Source organism: Phaseolus vulgaris, chromosome 9, assembly GCF_051622355.1.
Source record: "Phaseolus vulgaris cultivar YP4 chromosome 9, ASM5162235v1, whole genome shotgun sequence".
Taxonomy (NCBI): domain Eukaryota; kingdom Viridiplantae; phylum Streptophyta; class Magnoliopsida; order Fabales; family Fabaceae; genus Phaseolus; species Phaseolus vulgaris.
Genome location: NC_143506.1, coordinates 36,487,954 through 36,512,154, shown reverse-complemented (window position 1 = coordinate 36,512,154; position 24,201 = coordinate 36,487,954). Strand labels below are relative to the sequence as shown.

Genomic DNA, 24,201 nt, shown 5'->3' with positions numbered 1-24,201 from the left:
GTATTGTAGTATGATTAATGGGGGTCTTGAGTTGAATACTGATTCAAAGACTGTATTTCTCTGCTACAATTACAGTTTAGGACTAAAATGAGTATTAAAATCTGGCCAGACTTATCTAATGCTCATAATAAATAATCATTTGGCCAAGTGGGAGAATGTAAGAATATTACGTGGCATCTCACGATTATTTATCTTATTAATTGATCAATCACCATAATTATCCTATTATATTATTGGTAATTACTTGATGGACGTAATTACTCTTACCATAAATAATTAGGGTTTCCCCTTGGGTGTATTATAAATAGAGATTACCAGACAACTAAAAAGACACCCTTATATTCTAACATCACACGGCCGAAACTGATTCCCTAAAGGGATTTTCGAGCCTCTCATCTCTTTGCCTCTCTACTCACATAATTCTATTCTAAGCGATACACCTTAAAGGGAAACCCGATCAATCTTCGTCCCTCAGCCATGCGATCACAGGTCTATCAGGTATTATCTAATCATTATTCTCGTTTCATTATATGATTGAGGAATCCTAATCCAACACTTTATGCATAAGACGACCTCCAATGGTGTCATGATTCGTCCGGTCTTAACCGATATACTAATATTTCAATTGAATAAAATATTTTAATGTGTCTTCCTCATTAATAATAAGTTAATACCACTTAATTTTAGTAGCTTATAAACTATGTAGATAAATATACATTTGTTTAGTAAATAGTTCAAAAAGTAATTTATTAAAAAAATTATAATTTACAAAGTCCTTACCTATTTTAATCTCACATACATAGATATTTATTGTACTATTTTAATGTTTGTCGATTATCTTTTAATTTTTTATATAATTTAAATTAGTTTTTTTTAAAAAAAAATGTATATTCAAGTAACAAAAATGTTTTATTATATGAAGATTACACATAATAAAAATTGTAAAAAAGAAATTCAATATAATATAAGAGTAGTCTAAATTAAGAGATAAAAATTTTAATTTTAAAAAAATTCAAAACTAAATTTAGTTAATGCTAATTAGATCAACTTATTTAAATAAAATACTAGTTCAAATGAAAAATATACATTTTTTAGAAAATAAATAAAAATAGTAATTTTTAATTAAATTTAATTATTTTAAAGAAAAATTATAAATGAATAATAATATATTTTTACTTAGAAACACGAATTAAATTTATATAATAAAAAATGTGCAATTATATTTTTATGTAATTTATATTTTCCAACTACTTTATCAATTTACTTACCGAATAATAAATTAACTTATTAGTTCAGAACTTATAAATTAAAAAATAATATATTATATACTAGGTAGTTTATAACTAGGTTTTTCAAATAGAATCTTATAAGACCACTTATAAGATATTATTTATGTTATAATAACTTTTTACTTATCACGAGAATGGATGGAAATTTATTATTATAAAAGATTGCGTAATATAAATTTAAACATAATCCTTAAATTGTGTTTTTTTAATCTAAATCTATATATATTTTTTAAAGTAGAAATTAATAAGAATTGCATATCAGGTGTCCTTAATAGATTTTAACCTGACATTTTTCTGCACCAATAGTTTTTTAATTAACGTTATTTTGGTCTTTTTAAGTTGAAAAATTTACAAAAATAGAGTATTTTTTAATTCAATATTATTGAAATAAACAAATTTAAAAAAAAAAATCATGTTTATAGGTGTTGGAGATCCCATATCGACTAGAGATTAGAGTATTTCATTGTATATAAGTGGGTGCAAACCTCAACCCTATGAGCCGGTTTTATGGGGTTGAGTATACAACTTTATTTGAAAAGAATTTATGTTATATAAAAATGATTTCAATTTCATATTTGATTCTTTAAGTGGGATTATAACTTTTATCAACAAAAAATAAAGGAAATATTTCAGGATGTTATAAATCTATTCACATAAACATAGACTAGTCGCTCTTTGAAAATCAATTGTATGACTTAAAATTTATGTTCTCCTTTCACATTTTCATATATACTTCCAATGCTTTGTCTCCCTTGTCTCCATGTTTAAGATTTTTCAGAGATTAGAGATTAAAGTATTTCATGTAACTATATCTACAACCATATCATGAATATCTTCCGCACAACACTCATGTTCTCACATTTAAAATATATGCTCACAAGTGCATTTTTTAGTTCCAAATTAAATCCCAAGTCACATTAACAACATGATTGTGGATTTTCTTACCCATATCATGACGAAAACCAATTCCACAAAGACCAAACATCGTTAGTGTCACACTACTTTGCTACCAACATAGGCAAACACAACTTCACTTGAGGGGTTAAATATGAGGCTAAAGTTGTGTTTATATAACACTACTTCTTCACAACAATGTTAAGTTGTTAGATTGAGTCAAACTGATTATCATCTATAAAACCAGGGGAAATTTTTTAAAGAAAGGAAACTTTTATTTCTTGAAAATGGAGGGTTGTAGGTGGAAGGAACAAAGTCTTGTTAATAAGATAAGATTATAGATTTTCAGGATGATCTATGATTAAAATACCAAAATATTAAATAAATGTCTCCTTGTAATAAAACATTTTTAGAATTATAATTCATGACTTGAGTGTAGTAAAACATTTTTAGAATTATAATTCATGACTTGAGTGTGTAAGTATTTGAGGATTAATTATTTGCAATGATTTCATAATCAATTTGAGGTTAGATTATGAATGGGTTAAATTCATTTTCTATTATATTACAAATTGTTTCAATTCGATTTTTAATTGATAAGATTCAAGTCTAATAGTTACTAGCTTTAAAAAAAAACTATTTAACTATTTGTTAAATGAAATTTACCTAATTAAGACAATATTAACTAATTTAATTGGTGACAATTCATCATTTAATTGGAATAAAGAAAATTAATCTGTTTTCCTTGGTTCTTAATTTCACTTCGTTTAGTTTTGTTTTTTATTTTATTTAATTATATTTTTATTTTTAAAAACAAATTTGCATTTTTATATTTTAATTAGTTGATGCAAAGCATGAGTTTAACAAATTAAGTGATTATATGTGTTTCGATCACAAGTTCTCCGTTGAGATAAGATCGTTAACAAACTTCATAGTTGAGTGCTAAGGGAATGAGTTTTCGATCTTCACAGACGATATCAATGTTTCAATCTCAAGTATTCCGTTAAGATAACATCGCTAGGGTCAATTATTGCATCTGAGGTATAGTCTGCTTTTGAGTTTCATCCCAATTTTGTCCTTAAAAACGTCTCAGTGATTTTAAAGATGCAAGCGTATATAAACGATCATTGATTTCGACTCCTAAGAGATATAATACTATATTGAAATATCAAAACAATACCATATGATCAAATTTGCATAAAATTTTCTAGATCTCACTAAAAAAAATAATATTCAATTGTTATTTTTTTTTATCATTAAACTAAGAAGTATTTCCCTACAAAATTTCAATTTCAAGCCTATACTCTACCATACCCATTATGTTCTTGATAATAAACTAACCTATTTAACTAATGAAATTTATAAATATTATATTAATATATTTTAATTTATATTGTTTTTAAGAGTCAATATTTTCCTCAATTATTTTTATCTGTCTAAAACAAAAAATCACGAGATACTAAAACAAATAATACCTCAATTCAGTAATTAAACTTAAAAATATTATTTGAATAAATTTGAAGATATAGCACACATCAAAATATATGAGAAACTATGTAGGTCTTCTAACTACCATGAGACCATTTTTGCCCCTTATTACTAAAATGAGATCATTTTTAAAAAGATTATGAAGTTACAATTTCATTGAGAAAAACTTGTGACAAAAATGACAAGACTTTAATTTAAGATGATTACATATAAATTGTATCACTTAACAAAATTTCACTTTTTCTTAGTGTAAAAATTGTGACATATTGATAAAACTTTCCCAATCTCCCAACCCTATTTTAGTAAAAAAGAAGAAAAAAATTACCTATACTAATTAAAAAAGGAAAATGATAATATACCATTCTTATGTAATGAGTTTAAAAATAAATAAATATATTTAAAATAAAATAATATAAAAAAATATTAAAATAATAATATTAAGAGTTATAATGTGATTTTATATAAAAAAAATATTATGAATTTTCAATGTATCATTATTCATTACAAAAAAATCCGAGAATGTAAGTAGAAGGTGGTTTATGAAAGTTTAGAGTGAATATGAATGAGGATTGAGGTTGGAATTTATGAAAGCTAAAACAAACAAAATATTATGTTATAAAAGAAAAGGAAGGAGAGAGTGTGTAAGAATCCCAAGTCCTAACAAAAAAGCAGATTCCTCTTCTCTCTTCTCTCTCACTCCACGTTCAAAAGTCGTGAACTAAAGTTACAAAACCAAACACCAAAAAGTAACTAAAACAAACGCGCAATCCAAACACACCCTAAACCTTTTCTTCTTTCGGTGTCGCGTTCGGAGAATTTCTCAGATAACGGTTCCTCAACAACGTAACTCTTCCACTTCCACACTCATTTCGCAAACTCCATAAAAAAAATGCTCACGTGCATAGCACGGCCCAAGAAACCCGACTCGGCCACCGACGATCCGAGTTCGCGCGGCGCCAAATCGCTGACATGTCAGCTGAAGGAGATGGCGCTGAAGGCGTCGGGGTCGTACAAGCAGTGCGGTCCGTGCGCGCCCTCGCAGAGTCGGCTGAGTCGCGGCGGCGAGTCCGATTCGGAGTCGTCTCGGCGGCGGTGGGGGAAGGAGATGGAGGCGCGGCTGAAGGGGATATCGAGCGGCGAGGGGACGCCGAGCTCCAGCGGGAGGAGGACGATGGTGGTGCTGGAAGAGGAGGCGGAGCCGAAGGAGTGGGTGGCGCAGGTGGAGCCCGGGGTTCTGATCACGTTCGTGTCGCTTCCGCGTGGCGGGAACCACCTCAAACGGATTCGGTTCAGGTACGCAATACTCATCTCTCTCACTTTCGCTCTCACTCCGAGTCGTTTTGCTGATTTGGATGCCGTTTAGGTTGGTCCATTCTCCTAAGCACTATCTCATGCATACTAATGTTAATTAATGCTTTGATTTAATCCAATTAATACGTATTTTGTTAAAAATTATTAAACGTTTATATTATATTTTAAACATAAGAAAATGTTGATTCTATTTTTTATGTTGTTGTGAAAACTTAATTTAGTTTATGTTTAGATGTAAACTTAATCACATCTAATTATGATTTTGATCCTAGTAAACTTAAACAAGAGAGTAGATTTATTGATTTGAAAGTACACCAACCAAGTTTAACAAATACCAAACTATAATAAAACTACACAATTTTTTTTTGTTTACATTGCTTTGTTTTATATACTCCAGTTCTTATGTATGGGTGCATGAAAATGTCTTTTTTGGGATTAGTGCCTTCGGTTTCTCTGTGTTGTTTTGTTTATAGCAAAAATGAAAAATTAATAAGGATGGTGGTTAGTTTTATTTTATTTTACCTTTTTATATAATTATTTAATGGAGTTGAGAAAACATGTAAACTCACTTCAATTTTGAAGTGAAACCAAAGCTAAAAAAGCGTATCTAATTAAGTTAAATTAAGGGTTCTTTTATTCACTTTAGAAGTAAGCTTGTTTTAAAGAAATTAATTAGTTTATTTTATTTTGAACACCTGATTCAGTTTGGCCAAATATAATGTAGTTTGACATATATTTAGTGTTTAGAGATAAATAGGATTTTCCATAAAAGAGGAGAAAATTAATAGGAAATACCGGAATTCATATATTTTGTATATGAATTTTTATCAACAATATGCAACTGATTATCAGTTTTTATTTGAATGTGGATGTAATAATGATCTATTTTTTTCCCCAACAAAATAGACTGAATTTAGTTTCTTAAAATTTATGCATGCTGCGATAACATTGATCAAATAGATAGCAAGTATTTTAAATAAAAAAAAGTTTGCACAAAAAATATAATATTATAAGAAAATCCCCCTCAATAAATTTTAGTAATTTTAAGTATTTTCTTTTAAAATGTACAATTTAGATTTGACCTAAACTTAAAATCATGTGTGTTGGGCAGTCAAAGTTGCTAATGATGATAGAAGCAAATTTACGTTCTAATCTCTAGAAATGTTGGTTAAGTATGAGAGTTTTGTATGAGGTTGATGATGATCCTCCAAAAACATTTAAGAGTATTTATTTCAAAGCATCAAAATTTTATAACCAGAGACAGACGACAGTCAAACCCTTTGTCTATTTTGTTTTGGTTAGACTTGAATTGAAACAGGTAATTAGTTTGACACTGTTGGAGATTCCACGTTAACTAAAAATTAAAGCATTTTATTTTATATAAATGGGTACAAACCTCAATCACATGAATTAATTTTATAGGATTGAATTAATTTTATAGGATTGAGTTAGACTTAAAATCCAATTTATTTATTTCTATCATTATTATTGATTATACTCACTCATCTCTTCCATATGTGATTAGTGTGTGGCAGCATCTAAATCTCCAGTTTTTTCAACGCCATGAGTGATTAAATTGAATGAATCGTTCTCTGCATATTTGGTGGGTCCATCTTCCCCTGTTATTTCACGCCTTTGCCAAAAGCAATCCTTAAAGTGGGTCCAAAAGTAAAACTTATTGTGGCTTGAGAGTGGATGTGGGTCAGTGTTAATTGTCTTGGGAACCTTTAAAACTGGGTCTTGTCGTTTGGTCGGAGGGAGCTCTTACGCATTATTTTCAGGAAATTGACAAAGATAAAAAAAGGTAAAAATATTTTTAAATTTTAGTGTCTATTTTTAAGATATGAATACAAAAGAAATAAAACTGAAAGATGGAATATAAATTGTAGTATATGATGCCAAGTTTTTTACATATTTTCACGACCAACAATATCTATTCTTCACGCTTGATTCTCCGTAACTTTGTCTTCTCTCTCTCCTATAATAGTTGTTGTCTTTTGATCTGCAATTTGCTGGGGAATGCTCCCACATCTTCTTTCAGTCCATAACTATATACAAGACAAAATGTGAACATCTGCTAGGTGGGGACCTAGTAAAGTTGTAGATATAGATACTAGATAGATAGCATAGCTTATAGTGTTGTCCTGTTTTTTGCCAAACTTCCTATTTTTGTCTTTTATCTCATCGTGAAATAAAAGCATCAAATAGTATGGGTGTAATCTTACGTCCTACTTGGTGACTTGAGGTGCAGTATCAACCAATAAGAAGGCCATAGGGGTGCTGGTGGGTGGGTCAATGTATGAATGATGTTCTCTTTCTCTTTTTACCCCACGGATTTTAGCTAAGAAATTTAAGAACATGCTTTGGACTTTAGTTATTTAAACATGCTAAAACATTTAAATAACTTCTTTGTTTGGTGCGATTAGTGATGTAGTTGAGACTAAAGTTTGGACCCACCTGCTTTCGATTGCTTAGACAACTTCACTGGAAGGTCAATCTTGGCCTTGGAACGACTTTATTTTCCTCACCGAATGATTGGGTTTGCTTTTAATTATTCATCGGAGAATTCTTTGTCAAAAAGCATCTACTCGAGTAACCTAACATGATTGAGAACAGTGTCATACACCACTGGGTCAATTAAATATTTGGTCAACAAAACAACAAAATCATCATATATAGCAGCAAATTGCGACCAGTTGTATGTTTCGACCATAGAGTCTCAAGGGGCATTCCATGCATTGATGCACATGGAACAAAGCATAGTTTATGAGTAACATCGACCAAAAAAACGAAAAAAGTTGACAATGCAAGAGAAATTAAGAATGATTCAACTCTCAATGTTTTTTCATTATTTTTAGATTAAGATTGCATTGTTAATTTCCAAAATTCTGATGCTACGTATCATAATGGTCCATTCTGAATTATGGTTTATTTTTTATGTATAGTCGCGATGTATTTAACAAATGGCAAGCTCAAAGATGGTGGGCAGAGAACTACGACAAGGTCATGGAACTTTACAATGTTCAAAGGCTTAACCGCCAAGCTTTTCCTCTTCCAACTCCACCAAGGTCTGAAGACGAGGTAATGTTTGAATTTATTGATCCTACACATATTGTGCATCGTTTTGTAATCGTCTGCAGACTGTTTTCTTTTATAACTTATACCCAAACAAAGCATTAAGGGTTGGGAGATAATCCTTTGGTTATAAAAAAATGATATTAGAGTCATTTTGATCCTATCTTAACGAGTGTTTGTGGGGTTTATCAAGACATCCGCTATCGTTATCAGACCACCCATAATATGTTATTCCACGCACGAGTTGTCATTCTCAGCGTGAGGGGGTGTGTTAATCGACTAGAGATAAGGACAATCTATTTTATATAAGTGGGTGCAAACCTCACTCCATGAACCAATTTTATGGGATTGAATTAGGCTTAAAGTGCACTTCGTAATATTGGTATTCTTTTAAAATTTATAGTTCCATCTAACAACTATTTTTATTTAATAATTTAATTAAATATAAATTAATTTAATATTTTATTATCATATAATTATTAAATAGATATAAGAGAAAATATAGGGTGTCAAAATAGTTTTTTCCTTTAAAAGTTTGTACAATTTTAATTTCTGACGTATTTGCATGTGCAAGAACTTTAATCACTTGGGTTACAAATCAGAATCATTACTGCTCATATCCGTAGACTATACTGTAGGTATAAAACTAGTCGTCATGCGCTGTGACCTGTTTGATAATTTGGATTGTACGTGCAGACTTGCGGTGGCAGTGGTGCAAATAGCAATGCTCGCTTTTGTCGGGGCCTATTAATAGTTTCTTCACTTGAAAAGAACAAAGAAAATATTCTTTTAAACATTCAAGATAATTTTAAGTCATAAAAGTAAGTACATCTATTATTTTTCCACAACACTTTATGAGGAGAGAGATAATAATAAAATAAAAGAGAGAAATATAAAATAAGTTGTAAATATGAAAATTCCGGTACGTATAATTTTGAAAAATGAGAATATAAAGCTATTGAGAAAAAAACTATTTGTTATACTTATAGAAAAATGTTATATGAAAACCAGAGTATACTGTAGATGAGTGAAATGATGTAATAAAAAAGAGTAGAAAAACTGAATGATGCAAGAGGGGTGTTTTAATTGTGGGAGTGTCTAAAGATAGTTTTCTATCTTGTATCATATGTCATGCTTGTTTATTTTGTTGAATTGCTGTATGACATACTGTGTCCCTGTTGCAGCTAGTCATATGTTTTGCAATCCTTGTCCCCATTTTTTCGTAGTTTACCAAGGTGAAAATTTTGACCATATTTTTAGTGTTTTTGATTTGTTTTGGTGTGTGGGTTGAACGCAGAGTTCGAAGCGTGAATCAATAGAAGAGATCCCTGTGACACCTCCACTGAGCAGGGAAAGGCCACCTTGTAATTTATTCCGTGGAGGAGGAGGAGGAGGAGGAGGGGTGGCAATTGGGTACTCATCCTCTGATTCGTTTGATCAGCAGTCAATGCAATCCCGGCATTACTATGATCCAAGTGGTGTGAACTCAACCCCGAAGGTGTCCACCATTAGTGCTGCTGCCAAGACAGATATCTCATCAATGGATGCTGATGCTTCTATTAGAAGTAGCTCATCTAGAGAAGAGGCTGATCGCTCTGGCGATCTATCAATCAGTAATGCCAGTGACCTGGACGCTGAATGGGTTGAGCAGGATGAACCTGGGGTTTACATTACCATCAGAGCTCTCCCAGGTGGCAAGAGGGAGCTCAAACGAGTAAGGTTCAGGTATGCTAGCTTCACCCAACTTTTATATGTTATAAAAAAATGATAAAAAAATAAGAAGAAAAATGTTTATTATCATCTTATGTGTGTATGGTTACATAACTTCATGCATAGAAAATATATAGAAATTTCTAACAGGATACTAATAATGAAATTCTATCATTATTAAATTAATTGTATATATTTAGATATAATATTACATACGATAATTACATATAATTTGATAATTATTATTTCCTTAATATATGTGTTTCGAAATTGTATCTACAACTTGTCCGGGTTATGAAAGGAGCATAGTTGATTCAGGCTTCTAAGTTCAAATTACTGATGCTTTATATGTTTTGTACTCTGATTTGTCTATTACTAAAAGTCATTCCTCAATATCATAAGCATGTTATAATAAATCTTCGAATGGGGATTTATTTGAGTTTATTTCTGTGGCTGTATTCTGAGGTAGAACTGTATGAAATTTATATATTTTTTGTTGTCTGTTGCAGTCGAGAAAAGTTTGGGGAGATGTATGCCAGACTGTGGTGGGAAGAGAACCGTGCCAGAATACATGAACAGTACTTGTGAGTTTCTTTAAAGGGGTGGTTGCGGAGGTGGTGTTTCTTTTTAATTTGCTTAATTAATCTATGTTTTTGCTATCTGATCTCCTTATCGGCGCGATCAGATGTTAGAACGAGTGCTAATTGGCACCTTATCTTGGGCTATTTATACAACCCTAGACCTCTAATTTTCATGCCATCTATTCCAGTTGTTTTCTTTAATCCAGAGAGAGTAAATGTAGCTTCTGTTAGTCAGGTAGCAATTGTTTTGTCGAAGCTCATAAGTAATGTAAATTATATAGCTGTTCAAATTGGGCATAAAGATGAATCTACTCTTTTTCTTTTTGTTTTTTAAGCATTCATACTTGCAACTTCTAGGTTCAGATCAGATGTTTTTCATAAATAATGAACTTGCATGCGTCAACAATGAGAGAAAAACTATATATGTTATGTGATCTGATTGGCAATTTTATATAGCATTATTATAACCGTACCGTTTAGAAAATAGCACATGAATAGCTTTCATGGAAAAATGCTATTCACATGGCTTTCTATTACTGTTCAACTGTTATTTCTAGTTTGCCTTCAAAGATATATACAGCTTAAGGAAGGTTGAAAAAGCTCTTAAAGATAAAGGTCGGATATTAGCAGTATCAGAAGAGTTGAAGCAGTGCATAAGAAACAAAGTTTAGGCACTGAATCAAGACATGAACACAAGTGCAATTGGAACTGACTGGGTTTACCCAAATTAGTTAGTCCAAAATGATGAATTGCTCGTAAGTAAAGTTGAATTAGTAACTCAATTACAATGACAAAGAGACTTTGCAATTCCCTTGTTCCACTTTCCTAAGTTTTTTTTATTTTATTTCAAAAATATCTTTCTTTAATATTCTGGATTATATAATCCAGAAGTATTTTTCTAGATTCATAATTAGTTTTCGAATTATGTGATCCGGAAGCTTTTTGTGATTAACTTTTAGATTACATAATGAAAGTCTTTTCTATACATGGGATTAGCTTCTGGATTATATAATCTGGAAGTCTTTTTTCATATGTGTGATTAGCTTCTAAATTACATAATCTGAAAGTCTTTTTTGAATATGAGATTAGTTTCCGGATCATGTATCAGGAAGTCTTTTTTCAAATGCATAATTAACTTCCAAATTATATAATATCTGAAAATCTTTTCTGGATATGAAAATAGGTTCTGGATTATATAATCTGAAATATTTGGATATATTACGAATTACATAATCTATAGGCTTATTTCAAATAAATAAAAAACTTCCAATTTTTATAAATATAGAAAACACTTATGGATCCGAAAAGTTGAAGTTGAACTAGTAACATGTCCATTGAAGTCTTAATTTACTTTTGTGATTTCTAATCTGTTACATTATTTTAAAAAATTTATATTTACTTTTACTTCAATACAAGAGTCTTATAAAATCTCATTTAATAATATATTATTTAAAATTTAACCCAAAAATATTTATTATTGTAAAATATTCATAGAAAATAATAGTTACTTAAAAAAAATCTAAGATCTTAAATTTAGTATCATATTAAATTATAAAACTTAAATCTTAAATTTATGATCTTATGTATGATTTGTAATGGAAATGTCCAATGAGGTTTTATAAGTACTAAAAACTGAGAGCTACCAAAATAGGTGTTAAATTAAAATTAGGCAATTCTAATCCCATTTATTAAGAACTATAATTATATTTTAAAAAATGAAATAATATTTTATTAGAATACATACATTTGTTACAACTTATGTACGAAATCACTTAATCTAGAAAGATAAAATTAGTTTTATTAATGTGACTTTAATTTTAAAGAGAATTATATTTTTATAAAGCATACCAAAATAGTACATTAGTTGGATATAAGGTTAGATTAGGCCTAAAAATTGATAGTTTATTTAAAATTTGGATTGAGAGAGAACAACATTTTTTAAACCTTTATACGTTTTTACAACCCCACTATAAATTATTTTTCTAAATAACTTATATAATATCTTTATTTCATGATGACTCCAGTGGACATTTTTTTTTATCTTTATATAAACAATCAACAAACAATAAATATATCATTCAATGAAAATTTACTACATCAATACATCTTTTACAATAATAACTCCTACACCATACCATGTAAACATTTCAATCATATTTTAATTATTATTATTCTTATAATGAATATTATTATTATTATAATTATTCTTAGGATTTTTTCTTCTTATTATTAATATGTACAATATATTATTAATATGTACAATATATTATTAATAATAATACAATATATTAATAATGTTAATAATAACTAATAATATATTAAAAATGTCAATAATAATTATAATAAAATTAATAATAATAATTTTAATAATATAAATAATAATATTAATATTATTAATAGTAATATTAATAATATTTAGAGTAATAACAATAATAATATTAACATTAATAATAATTAATAATATTAATAATAATAATAATAATATTAAAATTAATGTAATTATTTATGAATATGAGTTTATCCATATGTAATTATTTATAAATTATAATTTGTATGTAATTGTTTACATATTTTAATTTGTATGTACGAAAAATTTCATAATTAATATTTATGTAACAATTTTTCGTTTTAATTCATAAAAATTATGTATGGATTTTATTTTTCCACCAAATTATTTCATTATTATATATAAAAAAAATTCGTAAATAACTCATATTTACCTAAAAATAATCATTCATAGATAAGTTCAAATATACCTATACATAATAATTTATAGATAAGTCCAAATTTACCTACAAACACAAATTCGTAGGTAATTATGAGTATGTAAGAACAAATTTTATTGTAATTGTTTTACTGTTAAAATTTTATTAAATTTGATTAATGTTTGTTTGATTAAATTTAACTTTGTGTGAGTATTGAAAGAGTGATAATTATAAGAAAATCGATGATAAACTCATTATTCAATAAACTTGAGAACAAACTTGCTTCCATTTATGTTTGAGTTTCCATTTTGAATAATTTCTAATTTTTTCCTATAGTTTTACTCCTATTTTACTATTCTATTGATTAGAATAACTTATTCAAACTTTGTATGATATCACTTTCACAATAAAAAAATGTGATATGCAATTAAACTTTAATTTATACATGCTTCTCTATGTTCTAAACTTCTTATGAATACTTAAACTCTATCATTTATTTTAAGAACTTTCATTCCTTGCTACAACTAATAAAACATCATCATTTGAGATTATATATGCATGTGTAGAAAATCTTTATTTGATAAGATAATATTATCATATTTATTGGTAAAATAAAATTACATTATAATAAAATAAGATTGTTGGAAATCCCACATCTAAAAATATTTCATTATATATAAGTGAGTGCAAACTTCATCCCATAAGCCGATTTTATAAGATCGAATTAGACTTAAAGTCCACTTCATAATATGGTATCATAGACATTTCAAACTTATCCTATCAAGAACTGGTTTGATTTTATAGGATTAAGTTAGACTTAAAGTTTAACATTACAAAATATTAAACTTCATTTTTGTTCAATCCAAAATTATTTTGCAAAGTTTAGAAGAGAAGTCGGTGGCAGTGCAGAAGAAAGTTGTTCGGTTATTTCGCGGAAACTGATTAAACAGCAATGCAAGTGTGGGTCCCACCCCGAGTGCGGCACGTGTGGGAAACGCCGCTGATAATCGTTCGTCGCTGATTCCTTCTTTCAACGCTTACCGCGTAAGCAACCTTCGATCAAAACCATCATCTTCCAATCCCAAACGAGATCGGAGGCTTTTACGTTGTTCTGTTCTCTTGTCTTTTGCATTTTCCATTCGATCTCTGCTAAGGTTGTTCCTTTCACTCCGCGACCATGAGTTTCATCTTCGGAAAGAGGAAAACACCCGCAGGTTTGTTAATTATCGCCTTCTCTGTTCAATAGAGAAAATCTATGATTTTTCGAATTGGGGTTGCTCTATTTTGATTGCAGAGTTATCACGTCTCATCAAAATCCTTACTTTTGTAATACTGTTATGTTCCATTGAACAAAGCAGATGCACCGCAAAACTTGTTCGACCGTTTATGCAGAGTTTAATTCTTTGGATGATTATATTTCCCCCCTTTGCTTTTATTTTTTTCTTCTTCTTTCTGTTTGTGGTTGCTGTATTGCATGTTTAACTTATGATCTGTTGTATTTTTGCTCTTTTTAGCTTTTTGTCTCCTTTTTTTGATAAGATTCAGAGATTCCCTTGAGATTTATATTTTGTGTTCCCTTTCTTTTTAACTTCAATTACAATTATGCTTTGTAAGTATTGGAATTGCAATTTTAATGATCCACTAACCGGCACGTTAAGTTGTTTACTTTATGGGGTGTCTTTGAGGGGTTGTTGCAAGTTTCAAACATGCATTAACTGGTGTTTGATTGATTTGGTGTCATTCAGTAACACTGCATATTGATTTCATAGTACCTGAGCATAGAGTTTGTGACTTTCAGAGCTTCTGCGGGAAAATAAGAGGATGCTGGACAAATCAATTAGAGAAATTGAGCGCGAGCGGCAAGGTTTGCAAGCACAAGAGAAGAAATTGATTTTGGAGATAAAGAAAAGTGCCAAACAAGGCCAGATGGTATAGTGACTGTGTCCTAAGTCTATTATTTGTCTAGTTTTTGATGATATATGTATGGTGAACATATGTCTTTTTCTCAATATGTTAGTTTAGCTTTTTTTATGCAAATTTGTAACACCCAACCTCTGCAGTTTCGTAAAGGATTTGGAATGAAATTTTCTGCTCTTAAAAGAAGGAAAAGGCATGAATATGTTTGGCTGTTGTGATGATATTGTTTTTCTTAGTCTTACAATTTCCTTGTTCTTTGCTCTGTGTTGTTTGTAACTGATACTTGTGGTGTGTGGTTTAGGAAATTGTTTTACTTAATGTTATTACTTGTATTAACCAAGAGACACATGCACATGTTTTGGAGATGAAACTTTTGTTGTTGCTGTTTTTGCCATCACTAACTCCTTACCTAGTAGCGCTATTGCAGACTCAATGTGATGCCTGTTTTACTAATGCATCTGCTAACTACTGTTGCAGATCAAATGTGCTGCTTAATTTTTCAATTATATTTCAAAAGTGCTTAAGATAAATAAATGGGACTCCCATTTTCGTAAATTGGAACTCCACTCCATTCTCTTTGGTGGTATTGATTCTAAGTGTTAGTAGAAGCACTCACTGTTAGCTATTTAACTTGGTGCTAGGTAGTTGCAGTAGTTATAGCAGTAACAGTCAACTGATAACGAACAGATTGCCAGGTTGGCGTTATTGTTGTGAATCATCTGTATATAAATACCATCATATTGAATTAGAACAACATAATGAAATCATTTGAGGAAGTCTCCTCTCCTCTCTTAACATTTTTTTCCCACGCTAGTTTATCTCTGCTTCTATTACTACTGAATTCTATTATGGTATCACAAACTTGCCAATGATCCTGAGCCATGATCATTAACCACACGTAGCAATCTGTTCAACTCAGCTGCATGGGGCTTTATCATCAATGCTCTCTACTGCTCCAGTGACGTTTTCACAATCTGTCTCAGTGAAAAAATTTCTTCTCTTTATTCAGCAAGTTGAAGCTATCGTCAAGCCTTATTGCTTGTATCAATGTGTAATCAGGGCTAATTTTAACTCTAAATTCCATGGGTGATCCAATGCTCCGACAAGATCACATTAATGTGATTCTTGATGGACTTCCTGATGACTTTGACACGTTGTCATGTCCATCACTGTCCTACCAATGTACAGTGTGGACATTCTCTGTTATTCGACAAGTCAACACTACAGATTCTGAGGTTGTTTTATTCAATGAAATTGGCTTCCCCTATCCCTGACTTTATCCCAAACCATCTTCCACTTCCTCATCTCTTCCTTCTCCACCATTTCTTCTTCTCACTTTATTTTGCCTCCATCTAGTTCCACAACCAATTCTGATTCGCATAACGTCCTCAACACTTGTACTGATATCTTTCCACTCATACAGTGCAGATTAGATCCAGGTCTAGCATCACAAACCTGTGCAAGAACTCTCAGCTCTTCTTGCCAATAGTACTTAGACTTTAGTACCCTTAGACGAAGAAGCTGCATGGTCCAGCCTTCAGGATTTGAACCAAAGCATTATTTTGCCTAAAACATGCCCTACTTGAGAGGTTCACTAACACACTACATAGCCTTGTCAGCTGTGCAAATATGACTCGTCTCTGATTACCCACTTTCTGCCACTTTGTTTACATCCTAGTCTGTGTTGTTGATGACATTTTCATTACAGGAAATCATCCTATCCTTTTTCAGCAGCTGAAGATTAAGCTTAACTCAGTGTTAGCCCTCACACAATTGGGGAACTTAGATTACTTCTTGGGAATTGAAATTAAATATCTCTCCAGTGGTTCCATATGCTTATCGCAAAGGAAATATATTTGTGATCTATTTGCCAAGCCAACATGTCAACAGAAAAGGGAATTACCTCTCTCAATAAATTGGAAAATGATTGGAAAGATTCTTAGATATTTCCAATGTATGATCAACTATGGGTTACCACATTTTCAACCTTCTGATCCCAAAAAAACCTAACTATTCGCCCATTCTATTTGCCTTTAGACCAGATGGCAAAAGATCAACATCCGGGACCTGCATATTTTACCTTGGCTCGAATCTGATCTCATGGTGGTCTAAGAAGCAGACCTTGGTTGCTCACTTATGCAGATGCCAAATGTCACAGCTTTTCAAACACTACTGCTAAGATCCTATTCATTCAGTCTCTTCAAGAGCTACAAGTTCCTATTCTTACAACTGTTGTCTTCTGTGATAACTTAACTACTTAGTACTGTGTCACTGGCTCATAATCCAGTACTTCACTCTCGTATCAAACACATGGAATTGGATGTCTCCTTTGTCAGAGAAATGGTTATCGATATTAACAGAAGTCTCTGTATGTCATGTACCCCCTAGTGATCGGATTCTAATATGCTTACCAAGCAATATACAACACCAGATTCCATGGTGAAGAAGCAAACTCAAAGTGGTTGAGCAATTTTTAAATGTTGAGCCCACTTGAGTTTGAGTGGATGCTGTTAAGAGTAGAAACACATGGTTATCTATATCTTAGGTTCTGCTAGGTAGTTGCAGTAGTCACAGATGTAATAGTTAAAAAATAGTTAACTGATTGCCAGGCTGATTGTTCAGATGTACTGGTTGGTTAGGATTCAGTTAATCTGGGTCACATTATATATAAACCATTCTATCCCTTTTAAACTAACATGATGGTATTATTCTAATTTTTTTTTCTTTTTCTTGTTTATCTCGGTTTCTATCTACCACAGAATTCAATAGCATGACATTAACATGGAAATGATAACTGATTTGATTATTTCAAGATAGTGGAGATGACTTGCTCTTGATGAATTTAGTTTGGTTTCAATGTTTTTTTACCAATAAGATTAGATATTTACCCTGAATCTAGATTTGTCTGTAATGGCATATATCTCTGTTGTTTATAGTTAACTATTGATTTAACCTTTACGGTGGGTTGTTCAGGGAGCTGTTAGAGTCATGGCAAAAGATCTAGTTAGAACACGGCATCAAGTTGAGAAGTTCTATAAGCTAAAATCTCAGCTCCAAGGTGTATCACTCCGAATTCAGGTAAGTCATTGTGGTGACTGTATCTATTGTTTTGTAATTTTTGTTTTTGGCATACATGGTTAATATAGGGCAATGACTCTTCCCCAAGGTTCATGGCATTTTCTTCTTCTTGATATATGAATAACTGGCCAACAGTCACGAAATTTTTGATTAAAACAGATGTCTTAATGATATTCAAGTACTAAAAGGTAGTTTCTTTTGTGCTTCACTTTTTCAGACTTTGAAATCAACCCAAGCAATGGGTGAGGCTATGAAAGGAGTGACAAAGGCCATGGGGCAAATGAATAGGCAGATGAACTTGCCATCTCTGCAGAAAATCATGCAAGAATTTGAGAGACAGAATGAGAAGATGGAATTGACTTCTGAGATGATGGGAGATGCAATAGATGATGCTTTGGAAGGAGAAGAGGATGAAGAAGAAACTGAAGATCTAGTGAGCCAAGTTCTTGATGAGATTGGAATTGACATCAACCAAGAGGTATGATTATGGTTTCCCATTCAACTTCTCTTTTCACCTGAAATGAATGAATGAGTCTGTAGAACAAAGCATGATGAGTTGTTTTTGTTTGATATGCAGCTTGTAAATGCACCATCATCAGCTGTTGCTGCCCCAGCTGCAAAGACCAAGGTAGCTCAAGTTGAAACTACTGGAAATGATGATGGAGGAGGGATAGACAGTGATTTACAGGCAAGGTTAGACAATTTAAGAAAAATGTAGTCTTTCCTCTGTAGACTACATGATATCAGAGAACTCAAGTTGATGCTCATATGTACCATATAGTATAATTCACAAGTTGTGCCAGGATTTGATGAACTTATGATATGATTATAAAATGATGGTTTCTAAAGTAAATAAATTTAATTTTGGTGCACCTTTGAATATTTTTATTTTTGAATATGTTGGATTTTTAAATAAATAAATAGTACACTGTCTGTTATAAAAATGGATTGTTTTTATAAATAGACACTTAGAAATCTAATTTTACGTTAATGATTCAATTTGTGTTAATTATGTATATTAAATGTTAATAATTTATTACTTTTCGTATAAATTCATTTAAATATGTTAAAATATAATAAAAATTACAATAAATAAAATATAATTAAATTCATGATTTCTTTTTAATCTTTGTTGAAGTTTGCATCGAGGGATATTGTCTTTTAAGAATATATTTCAGTTTAGTGAAAAGAAACACATTCTATATTGCACTTATAGAACGGATATTATTATTATTATTTGTTTATATATATATATATATAAATATATTTAATGTAATTTTTTAGATAACAAAAATATACAAATACTCATTTTTATAAATGCAAAAAAGGAGAAGGACAAACTTAATAATAATATACATAATTTTTTCACCTATCTCTTTAATTTCATATGCAACTTTGTTTGTGATGTTACTTTAGTAACTTTTTTTTTTTACTTTTATATTCATTGTTACATTTAATTTTTTTTAATAATATCCTCTTTTGTAATTTACAATTCTCGTTCAACTTGTACAATTTGTAAGTTTAAATTGCACTATTTTAAACATTTTCGTCAATTTTCATTTTATCAATTCCATCGATCAATCCATTCATATAAGACATGAGTTTAACATTTCATGTTTATTTAAAAAATCTAACATATTTTATAAAAGGAAGTATAGTTTTGTTGACATTTCTAGATTTAATATTTTCTAATAAGTTTAAGTATTTTATGTATATAATATAGTCATTCAAATTAAAATATTTTTTTAGTTTGCTAATTAAAATAAAATAAAAATATATTTTTTAATTAAATTTATTTTATTTTAAACTCTAAGTACAAATAATCATGAAAAACAATTATATGAACTATAGAAATTTTTCTTTTTAATTTTTTTAATATTTAACAAAAACACTTCACTTTAAAAAAAAACTTCATGTTTTTTTAATGTTTTTCATAAATATAATATACTTTATAAGTTTATATATATTAATCTATAAATTATCATGTTAATTTTATCATAATAACAAATTAGATGTTATACATCGATAAATAATGAATCAATGCACACAAAGAATAATATTATTTTTAACAAATGACAAGACATTTTTTGTCGTATGAAGTATGTTCAATCAGAAATTAACATATGATCCAATCTAATACTTAAATTAAGAATGAACCTAAAACTTAAGGATTAAGATGAGTTTATTGTAATCCAAGCCGCACATCTACAAATATGACAGTGTACAAAAATTCTTCCTTAACTTCTCACCACATAATATCTAAGTTTATTGATTCAGACTATTAGTGAAATAATAAGAATTTTATCATGTGATCTTTTACTTAATAAATATATTCAACCATAGTTCATAAAATATCTCATACTTATAACTTACAATTTTCATACATGTATATTATTCATAGTCATTATATTTTTAAGTCACTATGAAATTATTTCATAATATCATATTCCCTTTAAATAAATTAAGTCAATAATATTCAAAATAGTCATCAGATTACTCTTCTACTTTATTATATTGCATCACAATTCAAAAACAACTCATAAAACATAAATTAATTTGCGACAATCGTTCAAGATAACAACTCATATGAAGTTTCACTAATCCAATCATATTCAAATATAACTCATAAGAAAGCTAAGATGATAAACTACAACTCTTATGAAGACCTTAAGTTCAAAAAGAAAAATTTACTTAACTTAAAATTTTAAAAATTGCAAGAACTTTAACTAAAACTAACAAGTTGACCTTTGTTCACTAAAATAGTTATAACAATCATAATTTAAGTTACAAACCTCCTTCTTAATTGATTCCAAAGCCATTGTAAATTTATCATCCAATGGTACAACTTTCAAGAAGTCTACTAATCCTAATTTGAAAACCATTGATATGCTCAACGCCTACAAAATTGCTGAGTGAAATTAACAAATTCTCCACTTGCTCTCAAGTCTAAATCTGTTGAGCGAATTTTGATCCACTAAGCAAATTTTTACCGTTTTACTGAGTATGTCAAAGAGTAATGTTCTCTTTCTAGACAAGCGAATTTATGTAGAGTTTGTCATTTTATAGAATATTCAAAATCCAATCAATTTGGATCACATAACCAATTGTTCAATTCTAAGAAAATTCAAAGTAGAATGAAATCTAAAGTTTATCCTTCAACCTTAATCATTCTTAATTTCCTCAAATAAGTTAAACTATCAATCTTCAAGTATTCTTTAACAACTAATAAAACAAAGTCCTTACACTTATTCAAATTGATCAACATCAAGTACTTAAAATATTCAAAGTTTATATCAACATAATCAAAGTTAATCATACCAAACTCGATTATACAACCCTCAACAAACAAATTTTCAAGATAAACTTATCACACCAAATTTCAATTGTTACAATGTAATTCAATTCATAAGAGTCTAATACTATTATCAAGTCATAACTCTCATTATCAACAATAACAATTTTCATAACACACATAATTGTTCAATCAATTCAACAAAATTACAAAAATAAACTCAAAGTATCTTATTAAAATTTCTCGTATTTCACATTTCTTTCAATAATCATCCACATACTTAGACATTTAATTGTGATTACATTCAATTGTCATTTAGAGAAGTTAATAATAATACATTCCCTTTCCTTACAATAATTGCTCAAATAAAAAAGATCACAGGGACAAATTGAAAACACTCCAAGATTTTAGAGATAAAAAGACATAACAAAAAACAACCAAGTTTCACTAAAAGACTAAACTAATTGAGGGAATATTTTTTAAAAATTATCAAAAACCAATGATATCAAATCTAAACAAAAAGAATAATAAAAAGATTTCTCAAGTAAAGAGACAATTATTCTAATTTAAATTCTATTTGGTTAAGAATAATCTTAACTGCACCCATTGTACTCATATGTAAAAGTTTTACTTAATATTAATTAATCTTTCTCTTCAATAATTGTTGATTCTTCGATCATTTATGACACCTCTGTTGGTAGGTTCAGAAAATTAATAAATGATGTAAACAAAGTCAAGCTGCAATAATATTTCGCATTTATTGTAATAATATTTAGTTGTATTAATATATATATATATTCATATTTAGTTTAAGAAAACACATATTTGAAAAAATAGAAAATTCTCGTTCTTAAACTCTTAATCTTTAAAATTATTGTTTAATCTTTAAAAAAAATAATGTATTGTCAAATGTAAATGTGATCTGAATGAATCATTTAGTACACTAAAAAAATATTATATTAATTAAGTTAGATATTATTTAAAAAAAAAATTTAATATTTAAAATAACTTTTATTATTAATAAATATTTTTAATTAATTGTAAGGTTTTAGTATAATTTATAAAGTTGAGGTTGATAAAAAAGTTTTGGGAGAAACATTAACCCTGGCTGAAATTGGTACAGTATTTGCCATTTTTCATAATTTAAACATGTGAAAAAAAAGATATTGCTATATTTTTGACATTATTTGTTTGTATCATAGGCATACATAGGTGTGTGGAGAAGTTGATAATAATGGTAACATGTTGAAAGAAAAAAAAGAGACTTAGGTGGTGTTTTATGTGACATGAGATGTTGAGAAGGTGTGTCCTTTGTTTCCATGTTCTCATAGGTGGCTACTATTATAGTCTATGTTCAATGTCTTTATTCATTCAATTTCAAGATATGTTAAAGATGCTTTCATTCCATGAACTCACTCAACAACATTTATAAAGTATAATATCTTAAATTATATTTGTGTTTTTCAGAGATTCTACTGTTAGATTGATCACACATTCAAAATTTGCTTTAAAGATTAGTGTTTATCTTTAAAAAAAACATTAATAAAAAAAATGTATTTAAATTATATTCATCTCGACTTTTAAGGAATAAAAATATCACTATAAGAAAATTATGAAATAGAAAACATTTTTTAATACTAAAATAATTAGTTGTCATAGTAACTAAATTATCATTCTAGAAACTAAACAAAAATTGATTTCTAAATTAGTTCTTATTATTATTAAATAGTTTCTAAATTTATATCTAATTAGCAACCAAAGTTTTAAAAACCAAATTTAAAAACTAAATAATTGGTAGTTAAAACCTTGGTTGCTAATTAGATACCAATTTATAAACTATTTAACAATAATATAAACTAATTTAGAAACTAATTTTTTATTTAGTTTATAAAATGTTCTTTAATTTAATTATTATTGTAACTAATTATTTTAATTCGATTTTATGATTTTCTTGTAGTATATATATATATATATATATTTACTGTAGCAGAACATTATAAAAATATAATTTAATTGTTTTTAGTTTTACTTATTTATTCTGTTTTTTAAATGAGCTTAATCTCAGTTATTTTTATAAAATAATAATAGTTATATTTACAGATTAAAATACTTTATATATATATATATATTACAATTTATATATTAAATCATTATATTTAAAATTATAATTAATTTTATTAATATGATTTAAATTTTAAAATTATGTATTTTATATCAAGTTTTTAAAATTTTATTTTTCATTCTTTAGTAAGTAAAAGTGGTTCATTAACACAATGTACGATCTATGGACCGACAAAATTTAGTAAATGACATGTAAACATGATCATATAATTTATTTTGGTATCTATAATTACATTATATTAAATAAATTTCTCTTTTCTTATTTTTTATGCTTTTTTTAATCAATTTATTTTAAAAATTAATTACTTATTTTAATATTTTCCAGAAGATATTATTTTAAAAAACTAAATTAATTTAATTTAAACTTGTGATTTACTAACCGAAACTAAATTAATTGTTAAAATAAATAATTATTAATTAAATTGGTATTAATTTAAAAATTATATATTAATAATAGAAATATCAATACTTTTTGTAATTTTTAAAATAATTTTTAATATAAAATATAATAATTAATTTTTTTCATTTTTTAAAATTAATTTTTATTTGATAATTTTGTTGTAATAGGTATTAATAATATTATTTTTATTTATTTCATTCCATTACCAATTTAACAATTAAAATTTAGTTACCATCATTGTCTATTGTTATTTCAATCATTACACAAACTAATATTATTAAATAATTATTTTATCATTATCTTTTATCATATATTTGTGACAAATATCATTTTATCGTTA

General features: G+C 28.6%; 2 protein-coding genes across 3 annotated transcripts; both read left to right on the top strand.

Annotated features, from left to right (window-relative positions):
- Window positions 1–4,300: 4,300 nt before the first annotated feature.
- Window positions 4,301–10,649, top strand: LOC137822027 (protein Brevis radix-like 4). Of its 2 annotated transcripts, XM_090295803.1 has the most exons (5): window positions 4,319–4,964; window positions 6,508–6,786; window positions 7,928–8,063; window positions 9,355–9,782; window positions 10,277–10,649. In XM_090295803.1, exons 3-5 carry the CDS (start codon window positions 7,989–7,991, stop codon window positions 10,353–10,355), a joined length of 582 nt encoding a protein of 193 aa, XP_090151929.1. In that variant the 5' UTR covers window positions 4,319–4,964; window positions 6,508–6,786; window positions 7,928–7,988; the 3' UTR covers window positions 10,356–10,649. The 2 variants fall into 2 exon arrangements, with proteins under 2 accessions (XP_068483008.1, XP_090151929.1); XM_068626907.2 differs by lacking the exon at window positions 6,508–6,786 and having other exon boundaries at window positions 4,301–4,964.
- A 3,306-nt stretch (window positions 10,650–13,955) lies between these two features.
- On the top strand, window positions 13,956–18,920 carry LOC137820286 (vacuolar protein sorting-associated protein 2 homolog 1). The gene is made up of 5 exons (XM_068624272.2): window positions 13,956–14,267; window positions 14,852–14,982; window positions 17,944–18,048; window positions 18,266–18,526; window positions 18,626–18,920. The coding sequence occupies exons 1-5, from the start codon at window positions 14,231–14,233 to the stop codon at window positions 18,764–18,766; spliced, it is 675 nt and encodes a 224-aa protein (XP_068480373.1). The 5' UTR covers window positions 13,956–14,230; the 3' UTR covers window positions 18,767–18,920.
- The last annotated feature ends 5,281 nt before the right edge of the window (window positions 18,921–24,201 follow it).

Excerpts from the sequence above, each read along its gene's own strand:
- LOC137822027 (XM_068626907.2), top strand. The coding sequence starts at position 4,561 with ATGCTCACGTGCATAGCACGGCCCAAGAAACCCGACTCGGCCACCGAC. Across the intron at positions 4,965-7,927 it reads CTCAAACGGATTCGGTTCAG|TCGCGATGTATTTAACAAAT; the intron begins GTACGCAATACT and ends TTTTATGTATAG. Across the intron at positions 8,064-9,354 it reads CACCAAGGTCTGAAGACGAG|AGTTCGAAGCGTGAATCAAT; the intron begins GTAATGTTTGAA and ends GGTTGAACGCAG.
- LOC137820286 (XM_068624272.2), top strand. The coding sequence starts at position 14,231 with ATGAGTTTCATCTTCGGAAAGAGGAAAACACCCGCAG. Across the intron at positions 18,049-18,265 it reads GTGTATCACTCCGAATTCAG|ACTTTGAAATCAACCCAAGC; the intron begins GTAAGTCATTGT and ends TCACTTTTTCAG. Across the intron at positions 18,527-18,625 it reads GAATTGACATCAACCAAGAG|CTTGTAAATGCACCATCATC; the intron begins GTATGATTATGG and ends TTTGATATGCAG.